Source organism: Capsicum annuum, chromosome 1, assembly GCF_002878395.1.
Source record: "Capsicum annuum cultivar UCD-10X-F1 chromosome 1, UCD10Xv1.1, whole genome shotgun sequence".
Lineage (NCBI taxonomy): Eukaryota > Viridiplantae > Streptophyta > Magnoliopsida > Solanales > Solanaceae > Capsicum > Capsicum annuum.
The window spans coordinates 255,162,886-255,175,188 of record NC_061111.1 but is presented as its reverse complement, the minus strand read 5'-3'; the positions used below and the strand labels follow the sequence as shown (position 1 = coordinate 255,175,188).

At 38.0% G+C, this 12,303-nt stretch overlaps 3 protein-coding genes and 1 pseudogene across 3 annotated transcripts in view; 1 reads left to right on the top strand and 3 right to left on the bottom strand.

The window, feature by feature from the left end:
* Positions 1-957, top strand: part of LOC107851729 — a gene marked incomplete in the record, with an annotated part of 4,293 nt that extends 3,336 nt beyond the window's left edge. The window contains 1 exon segment of the mRNA XM_047402854.1: positions 504-957. Within this exon segment, the coding sequence (XP_047258810.1) occupies positions 504-695 (192 nt within the window).
* LOC107857423 lies at positions 940-5,740 on the bottom strand (annotated as a pseudogene).
* Positions 5,741-5,878: 138 nt separating this feature from the next.
* Positions 5,879-8,042, bottom strand: LOC107851739 (probable WRKY transcription factor 53). Its single transcript, NM_001324692.1, is given in 3 exon segments — positions 5,879-6,751; positions 6,869-6,997; positions 7,529-8,042. Coding segments are annotated over 3 exon segments (1,095 nt in total). The 5' UTR covers positions 7,867-8,042; the 3' UTR covers positions 5,879-6,123.
* A 418-nt stretch (positions 8,043-8,460) lies between these two features.
* LOC124899241 overlaps positions 8,461-12,303 on the bottom strand; it is a 7,660-nt gene continuing 3,817 nt past the window's right edge. The window contains exon 2 of the mRNA XM_047413487.1: positions 8,461-8,545. Within this exon, the coding sequence (XP_047269443.1) occupies positions 8,461-8,545 (85 nt within the window). The remainder of the gene's footprint in view (positions 8,546-12,303) is intronic.

The following is a 12,303-nucleotide window of genomic DNA, read 5'->3' as shown; positions in this document are numbered from 1 at the left end:
AAGATTAATAATTCCCTTCCTAACCAGCGACCAAACGACCCCTTAAAACTATTCATCATATTGTGTCTATTTGGAAGAACCATTGCATAGATTTGCATTGAAATATTTGTATTGCATAGATACTTCGTTCAATGTGCTCGAACAGTTCATGGTTAATGGCTGGTTATGCATTTCATCGATGCTTTAACTATAGGATGGAAATCTCTCGTCCTATAGCTTTGTCTTCTTAAATGAAAGAAGTAGTTGTGCGTAAATTTTGTTCTTCATACATCTCTGCCGATGTTTTACATATTTACCTCATATTCTTCTTCAAAAATTACCTCTTTATACTAGCAACATCATTTTAACTCCATTTGATTTGTTCTGACGTTGTGTTCTTTCTGTTTCGCCTCTTTCGTGCAGTTCCTGCTGGAATATACGGTAACTTCCTCTCTCATCGAAAAATCTATCGATTGTACAAGTCTGACTTAAAACTGTAATTCTAACTAACATGCTTTGCGACAGCGAAGGTGCATTATGGAACTTCTCTGTCCAACGTGGATTGGTTGCACGGAGGAGCTGAGTCACTGCTCACTTTAACCAACTTATTCATCGTGTTGGGGCTAAGAGAAGCTATTCGGAAAGCTGAGAATCCTGAAGCAAGCAAAACCGATGATGTCTCCCGAATCAAAGAAGAGAAGAAATCATCAATCTAGTTGACATTATCTATCATCCTTTGTTGTTTGTAGACATTAGTATTTCAGCGGTTCAAAGAAAAATGTTGTTTCTCTTTGCCCGTCTGATTTTGCTAGGTGTGTGCTGTCAGAAACGTGCTGCTCCAGACTCTCTGGTCCATTGTATTTTCACTAAGCATAGCTTCAACGGTCCCATTTTGATGTGTCGTTAGAGAAAGATTGTTGTATAGATTGCATAAATCGATGTTATGAAACAGTCAATGAATCACACAGTTTATCACCATCTTCTCTTCCTCTCATGCATTTGCTGATGGTTCGTATCATTCTTAAACTATTTTATTCACTTATTTAATCTGTTGAAATTTATTGTCGGTTTTTCCTGACGAGACTATCAACATATCCTCTCCAAACAATTTCATGTAAATGGTGTGCTCTGTATAATGGCTAATTGCTAGTAATGATTTACTCGAAGGGGAGCCTTGGAGTAACTGGTAAAGTTGCTGCCATGTGACCAGGAGGTCACGGGTTCAAGCCTTGGAAACAGCCTCTGGCAGAAATGCAAGATAAGGTTGCGTACAATACACCCTTGTGGTGGGGCCCTTCCCTTGACCCTGCGCATAGCGGGAGCTTTAGTGCACCGGGCTGCCTGCCCTTTTTTAGATTTACTAATAGCTACAATACACTTGTTGTTCTGGTTTATATTGTTCATGCCTCTATGGATTCTTTTAACTTCTCGGAGAGTAGGGATGATGCAGGAGGTTGTACAACTGCTTGAAAAGCTTTCTGTTTTCCACATTTGAATGATACAGAGTGCTAAGAGTTACGTCTGTTTGCAATGGCCGAAGGGCTTGTGCCTGCAATTTTTAAATTTAATGCTTTGTGATTTCCTCGGTTGTTCTCAGTCTACTTATGATAGTAAGCACAGATGAACTCTGCCTAGCTGTTTGGATATGCTTCATTTTGAGCCGAGGGTCTATCAGAAACAGCCTCTTGATCTCTACGAGGTAAAGGTAAGCTCTGCGTACACTTCACCATCCCCAGGCACCACTTGTGGGATGACATCGGGTATGTCGTTGTTGTTTTTTCATCAGCCTTTTGAAAGAAAATGCTTGAATTTCACTCAGCAACTTGATGTTCAAGTTTAGCCGTTGAAACACAGTACACTATCGATACAGATGTAATAGCTAATTTCTTATCTGAGGTTCGTTTGTCGTTAATTTTACAATCATGCCGATGACTATACTAATTCCTAAAGGAATGATCGTCAACCTCAATAAAGTAACTCGGTGATAATATCTGAACTGTTTGTTCGTCTTTATTGTCCTTTTGAAGAGTATCACCTTGGATTCATGAGAAAAATTTGGGGTTATCAAATGAAAAACTTGGATCTAGCTCCAAATGATCGAGTGAACATCGGCCATGATTGGAGAACTTGTTGCGGAAGTGTTGGCTGAGAATATATCGGTGAGGTCTGATTCCGAATGGTGCAAGTTATGAACCATTCCATAACCATTCATCTGGCAGCTGCTTGAGACTGAGAAGTAGTTCGATTGTCATCAACATCGGAAATCTGGAAATGTTGATTTTCATCTGTCAAACCAGAGAATGTCGGAGGAAAGGAGAAAGGACACGCTGTTTCATTCTTTTCCAAGTCATCAGTATCGACTTTCAGGTTTGCTCTCGAGTTCATCAACGCTTGATTTGAATATTGCTGTCCTGTTTGATAAACCGCTTGTTTCTTTAGTTCTTGCTTCTCTAGTGATGCTCGATTTGTTGCTTGACGACAATTATGGGAACCCCTATATGTGATCTCATATACAGTAGCATCATCATCTGACCTTTGCACTTGTTTTGTTGCCCAACAATTTTGCATGTGACGATATGTGCATCTGTAGTAGCTTCTGCGAAACATATGTAAACTTGGTATCAGATATTGAACTCCGTTTCCTAAAATTCCCAGAAAAGTATACTGTTGTCTTCTTTATTATGTGTAAGTACATTTAATATTTGACGTTGAAATGTGCACATAAGCATGACGGTGTACCATTTTTGGTCTTTATATCGGAAACAACCTCTCTACCCCACACCGTACCCTCCACAAGTTACACTGGATATGTTGTTGTTGTTGTTATTTAGAACATGAGAAGAATTCGACGTATTACCTAGGATATTTAGCTCCAAGAATGTGTTTCTGTCCATACTTTCTCCAGCTATATCCATCATCGGTAGGACCTTCAAATCCACTCTCCGCACTGACTTTGACTTGTTCCGTCCGTGTGAGCTGTGATTTTCTGCAACATTCATGAAGAACCAGGTCAGTTTACATATGAAATAAACTTCTGAGATACTTGTCCGTTTCATTTTATTCAGCTATGTTTGATTTGGCATGAAGTTTAATTTTAAAGAAGGAAATAAATTATCCAACACATACCAAAAGTACTTCTAAAACTTGTGGTCTTTGAACATGTCATCACATTTCTGTGGTTATAAGAATATGTAGTTAAGGTAAATTGTCCCCTGCGGTCAGCTCAATCGGCAAAGGTTTAGCGACTTGTGACAAATTTAGTCTAGTATTTAGACTTTAAGTGGAGTAGGGTAGAGGGAGGGGCTCATTGTATTTTCCACAAGTGCGGTCTAGGGAGGGTGATGTATACGCAGGCTTACCCCACTAACTTGTGAAGGTAGAAAGGTTGTTTCCGAGTGACCCTTAGCGGATATCAAACGACAAGTATGTCGTGTCATATAATAGAACAGATGAAGTAGCAGCATTTTAAACAGAATTTCTGATATACCTCTTCTTCGAAATATCAAGGAGCTCCTGATGTTCTTTGAAACACCTTTTCTTGTCATCACTCTTAGGACTTCCGTCAACAGATACCGAAGATTCAATTGCACCACACATTGGCGGCAGAGGCTTCGAGGAGTGGACTGTTGAGCCAGTCCGTTTGAGAATTACCAGAGATTGCTCGTAAGAAGAAAGTATCTTCTGCAGAAGCAATTCTTGATTTTCAGAAGTGGAAGCTACAGAGCTCAAGTAAGCTTTAAGCTGCTTAGCGTGTTCAATTCCTCGAGTTAGCTCATTGATGAGTGTCTTGTATTGCCAGTTGAAAGAACAATCCATTTTAAATGAAGTAGCTGCAATTCGCTTATATCGAGTTCTCCAACAACAGCTCAGTTTAGTAGCTTAACTCTTTCTACTGACGTAACGCTTGGAGTTTCTTGCTTGAGTCAACTCAAAAAGGTATCTTCTCGGTCGATGTAATACCCTTGAAGTAGCATACACAGTATGTAAGGGGAGTCTAGCATACCGGACTACGGGGAACTCAGACACAATATGAACGTACTTATGAGCGGAATGTCATTTACAAAGCAAATTACCCCCCCCCCCCCCCCCCCCCAAACAAGCACAATCTTGGTTTTTGAGATGCAAAGCTTAGATTTTTGAATATTGATGGTTTTATAAGTAGTTTTTTGTAGGAGATGAGTACTGAAGCAAAGCTTATAGAAACATTTGAATTTAAAAGTGAAGCATTTATAATAGTGTAGAAGGGGAGCCTTCGAGTAACTGGTAAAATTTTTGCCATGTGACCAGGAGGTCACGGGTTCAAGCCTTAAAAACAGCCTCTGGCAGAAATGCAAGGTAAGGCTATGTACGATACACCCTTGTGGTGCGGCCCTTCCCCGGACACCGCGCATAGCGGTAGCTTTAGTGCACCGGGCTGCCCTTTTTTTATTTATAGTAGTGTAAATAATGAGAAAAGTGAACAAAAAAGCATGTGGAGAAAAAAGTAAGTGGAGTGGAGTTTGAAAGTTTACTGAAAAAAGATATTCTACTTGGACTGATCTTTAGTCAAAATCTCTTAGAAGTAGTGAAAATAATGAGATAGCAAATAAGAAAGACCAAATATTGAGTGCTGACACCATTTCAAAACTTTAATAGTAAAAGGTCAGACGTTGCACTAAAGCTCCCGCTGTGCGTAGGGTCCAGGGAAGGGCCGGGCCACAAGGGTCTATTGCACGCAGCCTTTACCTTGCATTTCTACAAGAGGCCGTTTCCATGGCTTGACCCCGTGACCTCCTGATCACATGACAGCAACTTTACTAGATACGTCAACACTCCCCTTCTTCAATAGTTTCGCCCATAAAAGTCTGTAAAAAAGAGTTCGTATACAGTAATTGTGTTAAGAAATTTTAACTATCAAATCATTCAAAATCAATTACGGGTAAGTTCTTATATCAAGTTTGAGCTGAAATCCTTAAATGAATTTGATAGCTCGAGCTACGGTAAACAGTAGGAGGTAATATAACAATATCAAGTCATTTATGTGAAATTAAATTATACAGTTAGACCAATCTCTGTAATAACCACTGTTATATCAAGTCATTTATGTGAAATTAAATTATACAGTTAGACCAATCTCTATAATAACCACCCTCTGGAACAAAACTTAATCATAATAAAGTTTTCTTTGGAGCAATTATTTGTGTTATATTTTGCCTCTCTATAACAACTTTTTGTCTTTAATAACATCTATCGTCTTAATGGTACATTCTTTGTAAAATCACCTCTCTATAATAAACAAGCGTCCCATCTTGATGTATCATCAACAACAGATTATTGTTTAGATTGCATAAATCAATGTCATAACACAACATTCAAGAACTCAGTTAATCACCATCTTCTGTCGCTCTCATACTTCTGCTGATGGTTTGTGTCGTTTTTAAACTATTATGAAGGGCCGCATGCCTAGTCGGTTAAAATTTGGTTTACTATCATGACAGAAGCCGACCCTTGATCTATAGGTCACATAAAGACAATTTTACCGTTGCTCCAGGGTTCCCCTTCAGTTCTTATTGTCCACGCCTATATGAATTTTTGTGACTTCTTGATGATACCGGAGGCATTATAGCTGCTTGAATAACTATCTTCTTGATGCATTGACTGATAAAAAAGTGCTATGATCGTAAGGAAAGATATACCGAACGTAGTTGTCTAAAAAAGGGCAGCCCGGTGCACTAAAGCTACCACTATGCGCGGTGTTCGGGGAATGGCCCCACCACAAGGGTGTATCATACGCAGCCTTACCTTGCATTTCTGTCAGAGGCTGTTTCCAAGGCTTGAACCCGTGACCTCCTGATCACATGGCAGCAACTTTACCAGTTACCGAATGTAGTTGTCTGTATTTTAATAAAATTCTTGAATGTACAACAACCAAGAATATGTTTTTATTTCACTTTGCAGCTTGATGTCAAGTGACTGGAAATTTCAGCCGTTGACATAATAGACTATCGATACAAATATCATAGCTAGTCTCTAATCCGTGGCTAGTACGTTGTTAATTTTTACAATCATATCTATACTAATTTCATCAACCTCAGTAAAGTAACTCGGTGATAACATCCGAACTACTCGTGTTTATTGTCCTTTTTCGAGGGTACTAGCTAAGGTTCATGAGAAAAAATTTGGATTGTTGAATGGAAAGTTTGTATCTAGCTCCAAATTGTCGAGTGAAAAATCGCCAACAATTGGAGAACTCGTTGTGGAAGTGTTGGCTGAGAATATATCGGTGAGGTCTGATTCCGAATGGTTCAAGTTATGAATCATTCCGTAACCATTCATCTGGCTGCTGCTCGACACTGAGAAGTAGTTCGATTCAGGAGTTGTAGGAGAGACAAAAGACGCTGAATAGCCGCTACCTATCAGATTTTCATCGACATGGGAAATCTGGAAACGTCGATGATTTTCGTCTGTCAAACCAGAAGAAAATGTTGGAGGAAAGGAGAAATGACATGCTGCTTGCTCATTCTTGTCCAAGTCGTTCGTATCGACTCTCAGGTTTGCTCTCAAACTCATCAACGCTTGAGTTGAATAATTCTGCCTGTTTTGATAAACGGCCTCTTTCTTGAATTCTCGTTTCTCTGGCGATGTTGATTGTTGTACGTAATAAGTAGCGTGATGACAGCTATGAGAGCCTCTGTATGTGACATCGAATACAGTCGGATCATCGTCTGACCTCTGCACTTGTTTCGTTGCCCAACAATTTTGCATGTGACGATACGTGCATCTGTAGTAGCTTCTGCAAAACGCACACAAACTTGGTATCAGAACATAAGATTTTGAGACATAGTTGATCGATTTGATTAAAAAGTTCGGTTTTTTACTTTTATGCAGGTTGATTAAACTGACTTATTACCTCGGATATTTAGCTCCAAGAATATCCTTCTGGCCGTACTTTCTCCAGCTATATCCGTCATCGGTAGGACCTTCAAATCCGCTCTTTGGGCTGACTTTGACTTGTTCGGTCCACGTGGGCTGCAATTTTCTGCAATATCCATCAAGAACCAGGTTAGTTGACCTATGACAAACTCTTTAGCATATATCAAAAGTAGTACATGTAGATCTTGTCGTTTTAAATATGTCATGATATTTCTGTAGCTATAAAAGTGTGTTATTGCCGAGGGTCTATCGGAAACGACCTCTCCACCAGCGTCGGAGCTACCCTTGGGCTATATATACATGGTTAAAATTATTTTTTATGTATATATTCAGTTAATTCGTATGTTCACTTATGACCCCTTTAGTGAAAATTTTGGTTCCATCACTGCTCCACCTCCCAGACCCCACTAGGGGATTACACTGGGCATGTTGTTGTTGTTTAAAAGTGTGTTATAAGGATCTATGTTGCTCGGACTCTTCAAAGATGTCAATGGGTGCGTGTCGGATTCGCCAAAACTAATGTATTTTTGAAAAATCCAACACGGGTGCGGCATCGAAAGTGAAGAGTCCACGCAACTTAGATAAGGATAAAAGAGAGAAGTATCATCATTTCTTTAAAACGGAGTTTGATGTCTACCTCTTCTTTGAAATATCGATAACCTCATGATGATCTTGGAAACTCCGTTTCTTGTCATCGCTCTTTGGACTTCCATAGACAGACACCACTGATGATTCAATGACACCACACGTCGGCATCATAGCCGACGATGATTGAACCATCGAGCCACCAACGCTACATTTGAGAATCAACAAAGATTGCTCATAAGATGAAAGTATCTTCTGAAGTAGCAGCTCTTGATTTTGGATAGTCGAATCAACAGAGCTGAAATGAGCTCTAAGTTGTTTTGTGTGTTCAATACCTTGAGTTAACTCATTTATAAGTGTCTTATATTCCCAGTTAACTGCACAATCCATATCGAAAAACACAGAGCTATTTAAAACTCTTTCTACCGACGTAACGCTCTGAGTTTCTTGCTCGATGTGAACCTATTTATGAGCGGAATGTCATCAATGAACAACTCGAAAAAAAAACAGGATTTTTTTTTATTTTTTTTTTTGGATTTTTGGATTTTATTTTTGTAGGAGATGATGAGTAGTGTTGATGGAAATATTTGAATTCAAAACTGAAGGATTTATAGTGAAATAATAATACAATAAAAAAGACATGTGGAAAAAATAATGGGAGTTTGAAAGTTGACTGATGAAAACGAGTAATTCTACTTGGACTGGTCTTTGGTCATAATAAGAAGAAAGTCCAAATGTGGTGAGTGCTGACCAATTCAAAATTTCAATAGTCTTCAAATCTACGAGCAGTGTCAGAGCCAGAATTTTTGTTAAAGAAGGTTTAGAAGTAAACATAAGAAGTAGTCGTGCAGTAACGGAGTCAGAATTTTCACTTCAGAAGTAAACATACTAACTAGTCGAGCAGTGGCGAAGTCAGAAGTAAACATACGAACTAGTCGAGGAGTGGCAGAGTCAGAATTTTCACTTTTAAAGTAAACGTAAGAATTAGTCGAGCAGTGGCGGAGTCAGAATTTTCACTTCAGAAGTAAACATACGAACCAGTCGAGCAGTGGCGGAGTCAGAATTTTCACTTCAGAAGTAAACATACGAAGTAGTCGAGCAGTGATGAAGTCAGAATTTTCACTTCAGAAGTAAACATGTGAACTAGTCGAGCAATAGCGGAGTCAGAATTTTCACTTCGGAAGTAAACATACAAACTAGTCGAGCAGTGGCGGAGTCGGAATTTTCGCTTCAGAAGTAAACATACGAACTAGTCGTAGGGGATTCAATATCTACTATGTATACATAAAAAATAATTTTAACCATATATGAATAGTATAATTTTTCGTCGAACCCCCTTGCCCAAAGGGGGCTCCGCCCCTGTCTACGAGGTCTCGGAGTAAGGAGCTGTGTTTATTAGGGAGCGTTGTACTTTTTATTTCACGGTTTAATTATTTTATTTTTGATTTAAGATTTTGAGTTTGAGTCCTGACTATAAATTATGTTTATAATAACATATTTAATGTAATTTCATATAATAAAATAGTAATAATTATAAATAATAAAATAATTCAGATATGTCTTATTATCTTACCTCATCCCCACCTGTCACTCTTTGCTTAATAATACTGTAGAAATAGATAGAATTCCATTTGCTGACCAATTCAAACCATCAAATACCCCCACCCCCACTCCCCACCCCCAAAAAAAATCAACCCAAAACTTTTTTTTTTATTTTTTTATTTATAATTCTTTAGTGCTCGATAGGTACTCATACGATTAACTCAAATTTACATCGTGTATGATCAGAAACACCTTTATGTTTTTATTTATAATTAATTAATAATTGGTTCGCTCGACTAATCGAATATACAACGTGTATGATTAAAAGGTCTCGGATTTGAGCCCTAGATATGGAGAAAATTCTACTGGAAGCGCTATCCCCTTAATGATTCCTGCAACACGTGATCTGCATTAGTCGAGGCTCCAATGTGGCTATCGAATACCAGGTGAGAAACCAAAAGAAAAAAAAAAAAAAAAAAAAGAGTATCAATTTTTAATCTTTATAATTGATTAATATGCAATATACTTTATTACGACATTAGTACGTAAGATTCCTTACGTAACTTTGTGAATTTAGATTTTTTTAAAAAAAATAAAGTCCAATGTTCGACCAATTCAAATATCCAAATATTTATATAAAATTAATTAGTTATTGAGTTATAAGAAAATATGGTTATTCATTTAATCACTTTTTAAGTCAAAGATGGAGTGTGAGAATTGTTATTTTTTGAGCAAGACAAAACAAATAAAACTTTCATTTTTCAAAGTTCAATCATTTCATTCCAGCTCCTAATAATTTCTAATTTTTAGATAATAATTTACCAGTATCAAATATTTACATCAAATTAATAAATGTATTCTATAATTAAATTTAAAGAGCTGAAGTTCTATTGAAAATAATCTCCCCAAAATTAATTTTGAGATTAGCTTATTATAGTAAGATTAGTTATCATTTTATCATATCATTAATTACTAATTCTTATAATAGAAAATTTTATTTAATTACTTTGTAAATAATTAAATTGTATAAATATCTCTTATGCTGTCAATACATAGAATTTAAATAGAATGGACAGCAATTTTTATTTTTTTTTGTTATTTACCAACATAAATTATTCGAAAAATAACAAGTTTGATTTTGTCAAAGTTATAAAAAAACAAAACGTGTAATATGTCTGCTTTAAATTTTTGTTCTTTTTTCTCCTTGAAAAGATTGTACTTCTAGATGTTCAACAAGAATATTGCCTTTTATATAGTGCCAAAATAATAATAATGCCAAAATACTAATAATAACAATAACAATAATAATAAAAAATATGGATAAATTATGAATAAAAGAGGTGTGTCTGTAGCATATATTAAGACGATTAAGGATATGTACGATGAAGTCAAGACTCGAAGCGATTTTCAATCGAGATGAGGTTTCACCGGGGATCAACATCTTAGCTCGTTTTTATTTGCCGTTGTGGATGAATTGACGCTGAATGTCTAGGGAGAGGTGTCCTGATGTATGTTGTTTGCAGATGACGTAATCTTAATTGACGAGACATGAGTCAAAGGTAATGATAACTAGGCTCAAGGTCCGGAGATAAACTCTGGAGTCTAAAAGGTTCAGGTTGAGTTGGATTAAGATAGGGTACTTAGAGTACAAGTTTAGTGACGTGGCTTACGTAACTGATTTGCGGAAGTGAAGATCGATATACAAGTTGATCATTTTCAAGAGAGAAGGTTTTAAGTATCTTGGACCGATGATTCAAGGAATTTGTAAGGTCAATGATGATGTTATGCATCGATTGAGTGAGTTAGATGAAATAAACGTTGTTACATGATAAAAATATGCCATAGATACTTACAACAACGACAACAACATACCTAGTGTGTTTACGCCTAGTGGGATCTGGGGAGGGTAGAGTGTACGCAGACCATACCACTACCTCAGGAGAAGTAGAGAGGTTGTTTCCGATAGATCCCGACTTAGGATCATGCCATTGATACTTAAGATGAGTTAAATAAAGTGGTGATCAATAATGTTGTATGAGATAGAATGTTAGTTGGTCAAGAACTGGGACGTCCAAAAGATGAAAGTAGCGGAAGTAAGGATTTTAAAATGGATGTTTAGCATAGAGTGATCAACAACAACAACAACAAACCCAATGTATTCCCACATAGTGGGGTCTGGAGAAGGTAAAATGTACGCGGTCCATACCACTACCTCCGAAGAAGTAGAGAGGCTATTTCTGATAGACCCCCGGCTAAGAACGAAAGACAGTAAACAAAATCTGGCCGGAGTTGCCTCCTTGGTAGACGAGATGAGAGAAGTGAGATAGAGATGATCAGGCATGTGAAGAGGAGATGCATAAAGGAGGAGGCGTGGGAATTTGACCATAGTGGACCTAGGGAGACATCACGGTGGACCGATGAAGCAGTGGCGGAGCCACATTGAATTCAGGGGTCATCCGAACCCCCTTCGTCGGAAAATTATACTATTTTTACATGGTCAAAAGTATTTTTGTGTATATATAGTAGATGTTGAACCCCCTTCGACTAGTCCATATATTTACTTCTGAATCCTCTCAATGAAAATTCTGGCTTCGCCACTGCGATGAAGTATTGGGGAGAAGTGAGTAGACATAATATAACATATGATCAGACATAAAGTTGAACTAAGACATGACCGATGATAGGGTAGCCCAAACTGAACACTAAAGTGATTTCGTCTCATCTGTTCTACCTTGGCGGACAGAGTTACCTAGTATCTGGTGCCGGTGGGTGGTGGTAGGTATCCCGTGGAATTAGTAGAGACGCATGCAAGTTGGCCCGGACACCACGGTTATCCCAAAGAAACAGGCGAATCGTTAAGGTTTGTTGAGCCGAAGTGAACAATATTTTCCATGGACTTTGGTTTTGACATGAGACATCTTAGTGCAAGCGAATTTGTGATAAGATGATAGTAAAAAAAAGGGCAGCCCGGTGCACTAAAGCTACCGCTATGTGCGCTATTCGGGGAAGAGCCCCACCACAAGGGTGTATCGTACGCAGCCTTACCTTGCATTTCTGCCATAGGCTATTTCCAAGGCTTGAACCTGTGACCTCCTGGTCACATGACAGCAACTTTACCAGTTACGCAAACATAAATTCGTCCAACCTCTGAGGTTTTACGACATTCATGAATATTCAATAAAACATTTTGCAAGAGTACGCTTGAATTTCACTCGGCAGCTTGACGTCAAATGACAGAAAGTCCAGCCTTTGAAACACGGTAGACTACCGGTACAAGTACGATAG